Genomic DNA, 16,361 nt, shown 5'->3' on the forward strand with positions numbered 1-16,361 from the left:
CCCAGCTGTGTACTTTCTGATAAAATCGAGTTTCAGCAAGAGCCCTGCAAAGTCAGTTTGACCGGAAGCCCGTATGCGTGCTATCTGATCACTCTCAGCATCTGACTGGGTCCCACAGGTGATGTCCGATCACCTGGCCTGTCCTTAGCAAGAATCTGGTGAGGCCAGTTTACCCGAAGGCCCTTCTCCCTGGTGTTTCCTCTCAGTCATTTCTCCATCCGCTGACCCCTCTTCCACCCCTTGTGGGGCTGTGAGTCCCCACTCACACTGCTGCCTTCCAGGTTGAGCCCAGTCCCTCCCCGCCGCGGTAGACTCCCCCTGCACTGGCCCCATACCTGCTGTGATGGCCCTGAGTAAAGTCAGCTTTACCATCTTTAACAGGCATCATTGAATGTGGTTTTCTTTAACAATGATGAACACAAGCTAATATATATCCAAATGTTAAACTCACTTTTTTATGGAAATCGCTTCTCTTTACAAAACTTAATTCTGATAAACTGATTGTTTTCTGGTTATTGAACAATAAACGCTGTTTGAGAACAGAATGGAGTTGCCAGGGGAGGGGGGAAAGGGAAGATGTTGGTCAAAGGTACAAACTTTTAGTTAGAAGATTAAGCTCTGAGGATCAGACTGTATTTAACAATACTGCATTATACACTTGAAACTTGCTAACAAGAGTAGAAGTCACACAATCTCACCACACACACACACACACACACACACACACATACGAGAAGTATGTGAGGTGACGAATGTGTTAACTAGCTCAATTGTGATAAATATTTCACAATGTATATGGAAATCCTATTACCGCATTGTACACTTCAAGCATATTCAATTATATTTGTCAGTTATGCCTCCATAAAGCTAGAAGAAAAAAAGAGAAAATAAACAAATAAACCCTGCTTTACTAAATTAAACTTTAAAAACACATATATGTAGAATTTCCTGTTTGAAAATGGATTTGTTTCTATGCTCCCTGGGTTACTAAATTAAACTTTCTTAAAAAATTATTTCTACATGTATATATAGAATTTCCCATTTGAAAATGGATTTATTTCTACACTCCCTGGTTGGCAAACAGCTTTAAAGTAAAACTCTTTATTAAAGTAGCTTGGATACAAAAATGCCAGCTTTCCCTTAATTTTTTGAGTCTACTTCATAGGGCAAAATGAATCATAAATCTTTTAAAAATAATTACATAAAATATATATAGAGAAGAGAGCACGCCAGGTAAATATTTGCTTGACCTTTCATTTTTCCTGTGGCAATACTGTTGTGTTACCCTTTCCATGGTTTTGTTTTTACTTCCAGGCAGATTGATCTAGAGATCCAGTGCTTAGACCTCCTGTTTTCCTGGAACACAGCAGTCAAGGATGGTTTCAAACTGTCTATGTTTCAATGACATAGGATTAATGGGGAAGCCAGTCCCAAAAGCCAGCTCAAACAATGCATCAAGCCATCTTTGAGTCTCAAAAGATTATTTATGGACTCATGCAGGATTCCTCCAGTCCCTGTTGTCTCCAGCCCAGCGGTGGGGACAAGACTCAGGACTGAAGTGCACTGACTATGCACTATATGGCAAGGCTTGATAGAAGCAAGAAGGACCCATGATTAAGTAAAATACATTGTGCTTTTGATTAATAATTAAATTCGAAATGACCCAGAGACGTTCACTTGGTTGTCAGTTAGCAAGTTGAGGCTTATGAATAGAATGTATTTGACCAGACATTTCCCCCATGAAGCAGACTGATGCAAGAGCAAAGACCTACATCAGCCAGTCCCCCAGCCCACCTTTTATGCAAATGACGCTTTAGCAGAATCCATGCCGAGCTCTCTGAATGCTAGCCAGTAGGAGGAAGGAATATGTAAAATTCTAAAGGCTTTTAGGTTGGGAGCAGACATCTGAGGATCTTTATGCTCCTTAAGAGGAAGGCTAAGCTTTGAGACACAGAGAACCCTTCACAGGAAGCGGGCCAGGACCCAGGAGGCGCCTTCCTGTTGGAGAGGCCGGCCCGCTAACCGGCTGTGCCTGTGTGATGGACGAGGGTCAGCGTGGCTGGGTAGCTCTTTGTCTTCAAAGCTGCCTCCATGGAGAATCAAATAAATTCCTTAAATTCCGTGGAGTGAAAGAATGTGGTCTCTAAAAGTCAGGTTTCTACCGGAGAAACCTTGTCAAAACCCGAAAGATGCGATGTCAAAGGTCAGGGCCCTTGTATTTACTTTCCACGTTCTCTCATGTTCTCGCAGAGGAATTTTTAGTGTCAGGAGTACATGCCATTTCAGGGCCACACAAAGTGAAACTCTTTGCCTTTTGAAATAAAGGGCAATGTAATTCTACTGTGGGTTTCCTAATCTCCCCGAGGTTTTGAAAAGACCAGCTTCTTAGTGGGAAGGATAAGCTAGCCGGTCAGTTTCTGCAGGAGGAGAGTTTGCAGACTTTCTAGATGGAGCCGGCTGTGGGAATCAACCAAAAACACATCTGGGAAGGGATCACCCTGAGAAACAGGAGAACAATGGACCCCACGCGTGGAAATGACATTGTGTCAGACTCAGGAGCCAAGACACAACCATTTGAAAGGATGCCCGAGGCACACAGATTGATTGGGAATTGTTTAGCTAGAACACAGAAATGCCTCAATCCAAGTCTGCTGAATTTAATTGAACCCTGTAAGCAGTATCCTGTACTCTTATAAATCCTGCTTTTGTTTATAAAGTAGAATTAAAAGTACTGAGATAGGCTAATGAGAAAAATAGAACAAATGGCTGTAAGCCAATTATTTAAATAGAACATCTATGAAGCCAAGCAAAGCCTCTCGTATGATGTTAAAGGGACCAAAGGCAATAATGTGGTATTTGTCACATTAAGATTCCACCTCAGGGTTGAGGGGGGTGTACAGCTCAGTGGTAGAGCGCATGCTTAGCATGCATGGGGTCCTGGGTTCAATTCCCAGTGCCTCCACTAAAAATAAATAAATAAATACATAAACCTAATTACCCACCCTTCCCCCACAAAAAAATATTCCTGTTCCAACCAAGGGAAAATTTCTTGGCTGATGCCTTGTAGACCTATGTTCTCAAGAAATATATCTGGAGAAAAATATAATTCAGAAAGACACTTGCACCCCAATGTTCATAGCAGCACTATGTACAATAGCCAAGACATGGAAACAACCTAAATGTCCATAGACAGATGACTGGATAAAGAAGTTGTGGTATATATCTACAATGGAATACTACTCAGCCATAAAAAAGAATAAAATGATGCCATTTGCAGCAACATGGATGGAACCAGAGACCATCATTCAAAGTGAAGTGAGCCAGAAACAGAAAGAAAAATACCATATGATATCACTTATATGTGGAATCTAAAAAAAGAAAAAAAGACTAAATTATTTACAAAATAGAAACAGATTCACAAACATAGAAAGCAAACTTATGGTTGGTTACCAGAGGGTAAAAGGAGGGTAGGAAGAGACAAATTGAGAATTTGAAAATTGCACTTCTTGGGGAGTGATGGAAATATTGGCTATCTTGATTGTGGTGGTGGTTTCATGGGTGTGTAAATCTATCAAAAATCACCAAATTGTGCATCTGAAATATGTGAAGTTTACTGAACAAGAACCATACCACAATAAAGGTATTAAAAAAAGAATAGACCGTCCCTCATATCCACCTCTGGGTTCAGCCCTATTTCCGGCACCATAAAACCGTAGCCCCCAGACTGGCTGGACCCTGCACCTCTCCACTTGTTAAAGTAGGAGCAGTTGTTAAAAAACAAGAATATCAAGTTACAGAAAAGTGCGTGTCATCAACTGCATTTACAATATGCTAGTTTTTTTTTAAAAAAACACACAGATATCCACTGATTATGTATGTAAAATGATTTTTAAATTTGCTGAAAAGATGCATACTAACCTCACAAGTGTGATCACCTCTGGGGAGAAGGTGCAGGAAGGAGACATGAGGAGATGGCTAGAGGGATTCTGACTTCGATGTATTTATGTCCCTAAAGTACATTCTGCAGTCAAATGCTCTGCCCTTGAGCTATACCCCCTCTCAAGTACATTCTGAAAGCCAATGTGCACAAAAAAATTGACAGGATAATTCTAGAAGTTGGAAACATGATATTTGTTATGTTAGTCTTTGTTCTTTTTTTTTTTTAATGTCTCGGCAAGGAGACCTCGAGGAACAGAATTTGAGAATAAAACCCAAGCTAGCTTCACAAATTCTGCAGGCTGAGGGCCCTGCAGTTAACAGACACATAAGGAGAAATTATCTGCAGTTTCCCCGTCTGTGCAAAAATGCCCCCACCCCAACCTGACCTGGATGGCACGTGCATGGAAACTGTGTCACACGCTCACGTGGTTTCCCACAGCACAAATGCTGCAATGCACAGCTCCACGCTGTAGGACATCCAAGGTCAGACCTACACACCCCCTACCACCGAATACCTTGTGATGTCTGGAGATTCAGGAGATCATAGCCACATACATACAAATATGCATTTACAGCAAGTTTAAATTCTAGATGATAACTGCAGATCTGTCAGTGCATCAGTGTCAGTCCATTTAGCTGTTAGAACAGTTTATAAACAGCAAGCATCTAGCTCGCACAGGGCTGGAGGCTGCCAGTCTGAGACCTGGTGCCAGTGTGTTTGGTGCCGGTGAGGACCCTCTTCAGGATCCGCACGTCTCACCGTGTGGCGCGTGGGAGGAGGGGCTGAGAGGACCTGCCGGACTTCTTTCATAAGAACACTAACCCCGTTCATGAGGGCTCTGTCCTCCTGACCTCATCACCTCCCAGAGGTCCCACCTCCTAATACTACACCCTGGGGGCACTGAGTCGCGTATGCATTTGGGGGGACATTCAGCCCGTAACAGCCAGGTACCATGATAAATAGTTCATGTGCATCACTCATGTTAATCTCACAACAAATCTCCAAGGGAAATCAAGTCATTTTCTTTTTTACATAATAAATCAAAGCTCTGAGAGACTATAAATGTGCCCAAGATTACAGAGCTGAGTATTGAAAAAGTGGAATTTGAGCCCAAGTTTCTTTTACATAAATGCTATTCAGTGCTACTTCTCTATGATATTGATGAACTGAAAACTTGTAGAATTAAATATATATACATATACATACTAGATGTTCTGCTGAGAAAAGGAACTTACTCGGGTTAGTCCCAAAGGCTCTGCAGAGACAGAATTTGGGCTGGACTTTGAGGCGTGGGCAGACTGTCCACTAGGGAAGAACTGGGTGGTGTTTTAGTGCGGACAGGAGAGCAGAAAAGAGTGAGGGGACATGTTCAATTATTGACAGTTTGGAATAGACTAAACCACAAAACGCACACACACACACTCCCTGAAGTTAACTAACACATACTTTCTCATTGTGTTTAACTGCCCAGTTCTCAGCCTCAGAGACACAAACACGGTACAAGAGTTATCGTGACAGATGAAAATAAAAAGGGAGTTAGAAGTTCAGGTCACAGTGTTCCTTAAAAATAATGCTGTTATTTTTTTCTATATAAACTGTACCACTTGAGAACTAGATAAGAGATGAAGGGAAATTACTCTTTAAAGAAGTATTCTGAGGGGGAGGGTATAGCTCCATGGTAGAGCACATGCTTAGCATGCAGGAGGTCCTGGGTTCAATCCCCAGTAGCTCCAATAAAGAAAAAGTAACTAAAGAAAAAGAAAAATTAAAAATTTTTAAAAATAAAAATAAAAAAATTTTTTAAAAGAAGTATTTCAACTAATCAATGAAGAAATAATGCCAGAATTAGAATACCCCCATTTTTCGATGCCTGGTGACTAGAGAGGTTAATATTGAGCACCAACAGCTGCTACTATCATGACCAGACTGGCTCCCTGGACATCTACCAGGGTCTCCCAGTGTAACACATCACTGTCTATAAAGGAGTCTGGATAAAATAAATTAAATCTAAATCTGATCAAGTCCCTAAGCCTGACTCCAATGTAGATGGAACAAAGATTACAGAAGGACAAAGTCACCAGAGAAGTGCAACCAGCAAACTCCAGAGTCTAGAACTCTACAAAACCGGTGATCTGGTTCCTTCAGTAAGTAGACTGATAGGGGAAAAAACAGAAGTGATGGAGTGGAGTTTGTAGATTAAAAGACATACCAGCCATTCACCAAGGGTAGGCTTCATTTGAATCCTGATTGAAATCAACTGTGAGACAGATAGATAAGTAGGTAGGTAGATAGATAGATGGATAGATAGACAGACAGAGAGACAAACAGACATTTAGGGAGACAATTATAAGTCTGACCACTGACTGCATATTTCTCTGAAATTATTCCTAATTTTTCTTTTGAGTGGGATAATGGTCCTGTGCTTGCGTGTTTTGTCCTCTAATGATACGTACTGAAATATTTACAGATGAAAGAATATGAGGTCTGGGATTGTTTCAAATTACTGCAGGCATCAGAAGTAGCAGAGACAGAGCTGAAACAAGACTGGTCATGCGTTGATTAATTGTTATATTTGGATATAAAAGGTACATAAAGTTTCGTTGTAATATTCTATCTACTTTTGTATACGTTTAGTTTTTCCATAAGACATTTTTCAATGCATTAGGGCATTTAAACTTTATTTTCCAATCAAATGGAAGTCTTGAGAGATTTTTTTTTTTCTCAAGGAGCAATATGATTGAAAAGGGAGTAGGGACGATAAATTTAGCAGTGATTCACACAATAAATTGCCTCTGGGGCAGAGGCAGAGACAAGGAGGTCACTCGGGAGCCTCCTACAGCATCTTGCCCTGCATAAATGAGCCTAATCCAGGTGGCATTAACAGGAAATGAAAAGAAAAAGGGACTGGAGGCATTTCAAAGAACTGTCAGAGTTTAGTGCTACTCAACTATGAGGCATCGAGCAAAGGAAGATGCCAGGATGACTCAAAGATTTCAAACCTGGCTGATTGAAAAATAGTAATGTCAGAAATAGACATAGGTTAAAGTTGAGAAAGCCCATGGTTAGGGAACGAGGTGACAAATGTGCTCCCAGACTTCAAGTCTGAGAGGCTGATGTGACAACGTGCTTTTTCTCAGAAATAAAATTCTGTCAAAAATTAAAAAGTCGTACTTTGATTTGTTAAAAGTAAATTCTTGTTTAGCTACACCAGCACAAACATGATGTCCTCTCCCCAATTATGATGACTTCTTTAAAAATAAAGTGTCATAAATTTGTATAATAAAAATGCTTGAACCAAAATGGAAGTAAAATCTTCTTGGAACAAATATCAAGATAGCCCAAATCCTTCTTTAATAAAAATATTTTCTTGGAGATGGGAAGGGATAAATTTGGGAGTTTGAGATTTGCAAATATCAACTACTATATATACAAACAGGTTAAAAAAACAAATTTCTTCTGTGAAGAACAAGGAACTATATTCAATATCTTGTAAGAACCTTTAAAGAACATGAAAACGAATCTATGTATGTATATGCATGACTGGGACATTGTGATGTACACCAAAGATTGACACATTGTAACTGACTGCACTTCAATAAAAAAAAAATACTTTCTTGGCCTGGTTTAGTCATTTCATTTATATCCTTTTTCCTGCAACAATGTCTATATTCTTTGATATCAGAAGCAAGTTTCCCTTCCTCTCTCTACAGATATAAATATAAAAAGCAATAAAAAACATTGTAGATGCTTAAAACATACCATGTGTTCTGGCAAGTTTGCTCACGCATTGCAAGCAGTACTCAGGAGAATGAAACTATGGTGTCACAAGATAATCTGGAAAGTCTTCTGAGGCCTCTTTAATAATCCCTGTATTGTAGCATCATTAATACTGAAAATAACTTCTCCCGGTGATCGTGTGAACATTTATATAGTAGAAGCTATGTCAAAGGCAGGCTTTTGAATTTCAAAAGGGCAAATTTAGTTTTACAGAATGACACTTTTATAGTTACCTACAATATATTTCAGCACTTAGCCCAGGCAGATCTGCAAAGTTTGAAGTGTGTCATTTTTAAAGCTTAGAATGACACATTCCCCCATGTCCTTTTGCCTTGGTAAACAACCCTCCATAATCAAACCAACCACTGTGATTTTTCAACAAAAAATAAAAAGCAGGAATGTAATGTTCTCACATCCTCTCATCCTTGGCAATCCTTGCTCCCCAGATCCCAGCCGATGCAGCATGCCAACCAATATTGCCAAAGCTAATCCCAGACTCTCTTGGCGACTTGAAGCCAAGACAGTGTCTGACTGCATCACCCCTCATTACTTGCTAGCAAGTGAATGGGATGCTATGTGATCTGCTTCTTTGGACTGACCAATAAATACAGGGCTCGAAGCCATTTAGACTGGCAGGTGCTAATTCTACAAAACAACAAAACTGACCCAAATTCTAGATTTGAAATCCCAGTGTCTGGGACCCTGTCAGAGCACCTGCCTGTGTGTGCTTTTCCTCACTGACCTCTAAAAGTTGGAAGCGAGACCCTTGATCACTGGGTAGGAGGGTTAAGAGGACAGGGTCTCTGGAAGATGGTCATTATCTACCCCAGAATCTTTTTTTGCTAAACATATAGAACGTTCCTACAAAAACAATTCCTTTTTAATGAAAAGCAATGTGTCCTCTTGTTTAGATGACAGTTGGTTGGAAATTTTACTTTCATTCTGTCACACCATTAAGAGAAAAAAAAAAAGGACCCACAGAATCAAGAGGGGGAGGAAATAGATTAAGGATTAAGACCCTAGATCAATCAAATTCATTATACTGAGGAACTAAATCATAAGCAGCCAGGTGAAAGTTAGGAGAGACAAGTCTAGGGGGCCAGGCGTGCCAGTGCATATTGTTGCTTATTGAATTTACGAACATAAGTTCATAACTCGCGGACATCTGGGAGCCAATGACCTCGTGGAACAGCAAGCTTCCACAAGGGCCGTTTCTCCTACTCAGTGAACGTGTCCTCACTTCCGGTCCTTTGTTAGAAGCCTTCTCTCTCAAACTCCCTTCCTGACTCTTGTGCCCTCCTGATTTCTGCAAGGCCTTCAGTTTCTGGTGAAATGTCACATTCTCCATCCACACTCTTTTGCCTCAAGTGCCACAAGAACTAACAGCACTTCACCTGTTTCCTTAGGACGCTAAACTGGGTTATTACACCTGAGACACTCCGCTGTGATGATCTCTCCCCTGTTAGACTGCGTAACTCTTATATAGGCAGAGAGATAGGTGATGTTAGTCATCTTTTGAGCACCAGCACTAAGCCTGCTGAGTGTCTGGGACAGAGAAGACCTCGAAAAGCGTCTGTCAAACCCAGGTGGGGAGATCTATGTGAAACTTACTTTCTTGATGGTGGAAGCAAACAGCTCCCAAGACACCTCTCTGCTGGTCCCCCTCCGTGGAAATACTGCTTAATTTCTCATCAAGTAAACAGAAAATATAAATATAGGGACGAATGTTTATTAAATAGTAAAAATATTAAGTTTTTTCTATTCATTTGATTTCTCATTTGCTAAACTTCTCATTTCCTTCCTTTAACAAAACTTTACCTCTTTACTGCAAGTACTCTTTTCTTTCTTTCCTTTTTAACACTTTTGACACTTTGGATTTAATATCTTAATGTAACTAGGTAGTTTTCTTTGATCAAAAAAAAAAAAAGACCCACAATGCCCTGAGTAACTGTGACATTTTCAGACATGCTGCTGTAACTTGAAAGGTTACAAAGTTGAACAAGACAGGAACTTGCCCTTGAGAAATTCACAGCTTATTAAAGAAGACAGACTAGTCAAAAATAATTAAAACTTAGTAGGCTAAAACCTAGCATGTAAGTATGAAAGTACAGAAGAATGGAAAGAATGAAATGGTTTAGGAATAATTTACAGTAAAAATAATGATAAAATATTTTAATTTTTATATTGATATTTACCTCTACTATTATTTCTGGATGATCAATTTCTTAATTAATATGAAATACTCACTGGGCATTATTCTACAGTGCAACAAGCATTATTCTAAATGCTTTACACATATAAAAGTATTGAATCTTCTCAATAGCCCTCTAGATAAATGATATTATTATCCTTATTTTACAGATGAGGAAATCAAGGCAGAGAGCGTTGAAGGAACTTCTCAATGTTAAAACAAAAAAAAAAAATTAGTTATTGGCAGTTGGAATTCAAGTTTAGCAGGCTGGCTCCAGAATCTCAATTCCTACCTATTATACAGACTATATCCGAGGTCAAAAAGCAAGTTTTCTACCTCTTAAATCTTCTTCTGTTATTTAATCTTTCGAAAAAAATTTGACCAAGCCTTGGAAACTCCAACGCTCTCTAGAATACCCCTCTTCGTCGTCCTAATGTAAGCAAATTTTTATCTACTCAGTTCACGCCCCAGGCTTCAAGAATAAAAGGTTACTTGTGCCTCCCTCACATTTTACAGACCCAGGAAAATGGCATAGCCTTTGTGAATGTGGATTTGTTAACTGGGTGAAACACAAAGAGTGTTGTGTACAGAAAATTAACAACTGCGTTCTGTGTTCCCTCGCCTTGCTGTGGTGCCCTAGATCTCGTGACTTTGGTTTGCTTCAGGCATAACTTTCCTAAGACTGCTCACAAAACCCATCCAGTACAACCCAACACACTCCCAAATGCCATTTAAGTAAGGCATATATTTTGACTTTAAATATTTCAGCATAATTGATGAGAAAGATTATTGTATAAAAGATAACTATTATGGTACTCATGAAAAATGACCTAAGTTTGTTCTTTTCTTCATTTACTTTTTCAGTAAACATTTTCAATAAACATCTCTCTATAAACACTGTATGAGGCTCAACATGGGGAGTGAAAAAGAGTAAATGAAATATGATCTTACAAAAAATATAAAATTGCTCTGGAGCAAAATCTACTATTAGCAAAGTCCAAAGAAAACCAGCAAACTAAGAGAAATTATTTGAGACATTTGGGACTGGATCATGGCTCATCCTCATGGTATTAAAAATGTTTTTATAAATCAATAAGAAAAAAGTTATGGAATGCAATAAAAAAAAGATCAATGATTCAAACAGGCAATTCACAGAAAACAAATGCAAATCATCAATATTTGAAAATACAAAATCCTCAGCCTCACTAGTAATATATGAACTCAAAACATGTACAAAACTCCCCTATCCTCCATAAAAACGGGAAAAAAAAATCAGTCTTCCACTTCCCAAAGCTGGCAAAAGACAGGAAACAGGCACTCTCATACCTTCCTGGTGGAACTGCAAAACACAGCAACATCTGGGGAAGTTGGCCTTTTGTCTGTTACTGTGGGAAGTAAATAAACGTTGGATGGATTAAAAAAAAATAAGTGCCTTCTCACAAAGCTATCTGTGTATATACAGCTTGATAAACTTCTGTAAACGGTAACTAAATGAATTCTTAACGATCAGAGTAACTTCGGGCTTCGATTTTCAGTGCTTCAACAGGATCCAAAGTTAGGAACTCCAGTCTTGGTGTCTGAAGTTGGGCAGGTCAGAGATCCCATCCTCAGGGATTACCAAGGATGAGGAAGACCCCTTCCCTCACCCCCCGCCCCTGCCCCAGGCATCAGGAGCAGAGGGCAGACCACAGACAGAGCTGACCTACCCAGAGGCTCAGCTCCTGCTCGGGCAGCAGCAGCCGATGCCCAGTGTCTCAGACCAAAGGTGATCTTGGCTCCTATGGTTTGAGGGCACTGGAGGGAGTCATCGGGTGATAGCTGGTTAAAGTCTGAACTCAGGTGAGGCACCAGCTATCCCTGAGACAAGATGGATTGGGGTGGATATGAAGGATTTGGTCACTGTATGAATGGAAGGTAAGTACTGTGAAGCCCCTGAATGACTCTAAACATCTGACTTGGAAAATTGGATGACAGCAGTGCCGTCTCCCCACCAAAGGAGTAGGAAGAGGCATCGTAGGGGATTTGTCTCTTAAAACGGAACTCCTGAGTGTGACTGCAGGTTCTGTTGCATACCAGCCATGCCAAGTTACTTAATTTCTCTTTCTCTTGACTTCCTCATCTCTGAAAGAGAAATAATAGTTTTTACTTTATAGTTGATAGGAGAATTAAATAAGTTCGTATTTTAGTGCTTAGAACCAAGTGCTTAGAACAGTGCCAGGCACATAGCAAGTGTTATATGATGGTGAGGTTATTAATAGTATTAATTTACGGATTTGAAACATTATAATAGCAATTCCATGTGCCCAGATACCTCCTCAAGACCACAGAAAATAGACATGGCAATGATAAAACCGCTAATGCACGCGGGGGGAGACTCAGCGGGGATTTGCTCCTGCTGAGTCAGGGTGATGCGCAGAGAGAGTTACAAAGTAACTCTACTCTGTGAAAATAGCTCTCTTCCTCAATGTTCTAGCATAACTCTCACAGGCAGGGAGCATCACTACTCCCTTACATAACTGCTTCAGACAAATAGTACACAGGCGAACATTTTTATCGCATGTTCCAGTCATTGCGCTTTTTACAAGTTGGTTTGTGGCAACTCTTCATCAAGGAAGTCTATGGGGTAAGTCTATCGGAGCAATTTCCCAGCAGCATTATGTTTTAATTAAGACGAATATATTGGTTTTTTTAGACATAATGCTACTGCACCCTGAAGAGATTATAATATACTGTAAACGTAATTTTTACATGCACTGGGAAACCTAAAACTTTGCGTGACTCACTTTACTGCAATATTTGTTTTATTGTAGCAGTCTGAAACCGACCCCAAAATCTCTCTGAGCTGCGCCTGATTTAGGATGCCTTCAATGTTGCATGAACAGTGCCAGTCCTATGTATCTTCTTTCTCATTTACAGCCCACAATCCTACTCAGACTTTCTCCTTCACTATCTAGTTTTGCAGCAAAGTCTTCTTTTGACTTGTAACACTAAGAACGTATATAATTTCAGCCACCCATTTTTACATGGAGCTATACTTTTGTTTTATACAGTATATTTTCCTAACTAAGTTATCTTCTAGGGGTAGAGAGGGTGACCATCTTAACACTACTTTGTGACCCCTGTGGTGGTTTTCTACAGTAAAACACACCGTAGATGTTGCAAAAATACATCTTCATTGGTTGAAGGATAGCTGTAGCTTCCCTCATATATATATATGACTTTATATAGAGATTCTATATAGGGATTTTTCAATAGATTTATTTATATATATAATATATATATATAAAAATATATATATATTCTTTTTCAGATTCTTTTCCATTATAGGCTATTATAAGGTGTTAAGTAGAGTTCCCTGTGCTATACAGTAAGACCTTGTTGTTTATCTATTTTATATACAGTAGTGTACATATGTTAATCCCAAATTGCCAAGTTCTCTCTCCCCCCATCTTTCCCTTTTGGTAACCATAACTTGTTTTCTATGTCTGTGAGGCTATTTAATCCTTGAAATCTTTATTCTTTCTCCATATTTTTGCTACTACATTTTATCACACCAACTTCTTTCATTAAACTAAGGACGACTTGGTAATTGTTATACAGTAATAGTTAAAATGATGGCATCCACGTTAGCCAGGTAAGACAGGAAACTGTTAAGAAACAATTCTCGAAGGCATTTCTGCACATCTTATATCAAGTTTTGTTCTGCATGCTCTCTTCAAGGATGTCAGTAGAGCAAACAGCTTTGGAAGATATAAAGAGTGTCTCCTGCTGGAGAATTGGAAGACAGATTTGTTTCCTGACCAAGATAATAAAGATAATGTCAGCTTCTGGGACAAATGTTGGGCAAGTTTGCTAGCAACTCTTAGAAGATTGGGGTTTCCTAGGCTTAGAGTTTCTCAAAACGTACAAAAACCCACCATATACAGCATTCACGAGGGCCACCTCATATCACCCAGTGGGACTCGAAGGGCAAAGCAACACGACTAACAAAGTCATTTGTCCCTGAGCTGGAAGCCTTCTGTCTTTTATGAACCTGTGGCTAGCTACGTGTCAGCTTGCAGGAAGAGTAAGACCTCAGAGTCTTCACAGTTCTTGATAATAACCTCTTTATGCCTCAGTGTCCCTGCCTGTAAAATGGAGAAAGGTTGCCTACCTCACAGAGTGAGTGTGCTAATGAAATGGAATAATAATACACATACAGAGCTTCAAACCAGCCTGAGCTGCTTAGCTGTATTTTCGTGAGTATTTGGTGACTCCTGATGACCTGCTTGCCAAACCAAGTAGCCTGCTCTCAGGCTCAGTTCTCACTGGGGGCTTTGCAGAACAGATACCAGAGGTCATCCCCTCCATCTTGGAAGTTCCCGATCCCACACTGACTCTGCACCAAACTGATTTTCTTCTTACATTTTTGTCTCCCTCTGGTTCTTTGCTGAAATGTCACACACACACATACACACAAGAATTAACATAAGGAGAATGTTTTGCACATGTGCGAAGGCAGTCCTAAATTGCCACAAAATACTAATTAACATGACAACTACAGAAAACCAGCTTTTCTAAAAAGGAGGAAGGAAGGTCATAATTGGAATGAGGGTGTAGGGAGAGTCATGAGATCTTTACCGAAAGGAGATAAGAGTTATAAGAGTTATAAGATAAGAGTTATAAGTTATAAGGCTATTTACAATAGCCAAGATATGGAAACAACCTAAATATCCACCAACAGAGGACTGGATAAAGAAGCTGTGGTATATTTACACCATGAAATACTACTCAGCCAAAAAAAAAGAATAAAATAATGCCATTTGCAGCAACATGGGTGGAAATGGAGGTCATCATTCTAAGTGAAGTAAGTCAGAAAGAGAAAGAAAAATACCATATGTAGAATTTCTTTTAAAAGGCACAAATAAACTTATTTACAAAACAGAAACACAGTCATAGAAAACAAACTTACGGTTACCAAGTGAGGAAGGGGGTGGAAAGGGATAAATTGGGAGTTTGAGACGTGCAGACACTAACTACTATATATAAAATAGATAAACTGTATAGCACAGGGAACTATATTCAATATCTTGTAATAACCTATAATGAAAAAGAACATGAAAACGAATCTATGTATGTCTATGTAGGACTGAAATATGATGCTGTACACCAGAAATTGACACAACATTGTAAACTGACTATACTTCAATTTTGAAAAATGTGAAAGAAAAAAAAAAAGAAACCTACAAAACATTGAATCACTCACTTATGTAGATGGCCAATATTTATAATTCTCTAATGTCTAGTTGTAATAAAATATTTGCAAAAAATTACTGGAAAGAAAACAGAGGAAACAGTGGCTGTAAGCTAGGTGGCCAAGTGACCGTTGAAACGGTGCGGAATAACAGAAATAAGGCAAACTTTCACTGTCAGCAGACCCCAGGAATCCCAGCCCCGGCTTTCAGTAGTTGTAAGAACCTGGGTGAGTTACTCAACCTCACCAAACTTCAGTTCACTTACTTGCCTCCCAAGTCAGGCAAGAACACTCACCTTGGAGAACCGTCGATGGGCTACCTCAATAACTCGTATCTATAATGGGTACGACTATTGCAGGAGTGAAGTGCTGAGGAAGTACTTATTCAGCATGTAATGAAAGGGCTAACGGACATTTCTGAGTATTTCCCAAAAGGATATAACATCTTGTGATGGGGTACTATGCTTGCTAAATACAGCATTCCAGAACCTAAACCCTGGCTTCATAAAAACTCAAGGTGCAGAAAACTCCTTCATGGCAGAAGTACATAACTCAGTGTCAGGCTCACATAGACGCTTACTTGATTGAATAAACTTACCTGTAGCAGAAAATCAAAGAGGGCCATCTTGGACCACTCGTGGTGATGCACGTCTGTACAGCCCCACTCGGGTCTGGGCACCCGGCCGTTCTGCCAGCACTTCTGCTTCAGCGACTGCTGATAAGTTCCCCAGGTGAGCTTCACAGAAGAGTGGGTCTCGTTGCTTGTCGGACACAAAGATGGGTCCCAGAGAATCACCGGCCGTGGGCGGCCATCTACAGAATCCAAAAAGCAAACACACATTGAGCTTGCCGCTGGCTCAGTGTGCACTCCTGACCACCGTGCCCTCCTTTACAGCGTCACACTGTCACCTGCGACGTGCCACAGTGTGATCAGACGACATGAATGGTCCTTTTATACCTCAGTGATGCTTCCTGGTACAAGTTTTATAACAGAACGTTAGTGCACAATCCTTTGTCTTCTAAACATTTAATATTTTTATAACTCAATACTTCCTGATAGAAGTCTTGTAACACAGAATGTTATTGTTCGACAAGGAGAGAAAAGTTTGGTTTTTTGGTTTTGTTTTTTTAAACAAGATGCCTTACAGATGTGGCAGGAATAGACCACTAACCACCAATAACAATGTCCTCTGGTTAATGTGGTTTTCTTCCACATCTAA

General features: G+C 39.8%; 1 protein-coding gene across 3 annotated transcripts in view; it reads right to left on the bottom strand.

Annotated features, from left to right (window-relative positions):
- Positions 1-16,361, bottom strand: part of GASK1B (golgi associated kinase 1B) — a 49,380-nt gene that overhangs the window by 13,588 nt on the left and 19,431 nt on the right. For all 3 annotated transcript variants that reach the window (XM_072974839.1, XM_072974845.1, XM_072974849.1), the window contains exon 3: positions 15,740-15,954. In XM_072974839.1, the coding sequence (XP_072830940.1) occupies positions 15,740-15,954 (215 nt within the window). The remainder of the gene's footprint in view (positions 1-15,739; positions 15,955-16,361) is intronic.

The sequence above is a fragment of the Vicugna pacos genome, chromosome 2 (genome assembly GCF_048564905.1).
Source record: "Vicugna pacos chromosome 2, VicPac4, whole genome shotgun sequence".
NCBI lineage: Eukaryota > Metazoa > Chordata > Mammalia > Artiodactyla > Camelidae > Vicugna > Vicugna pacos.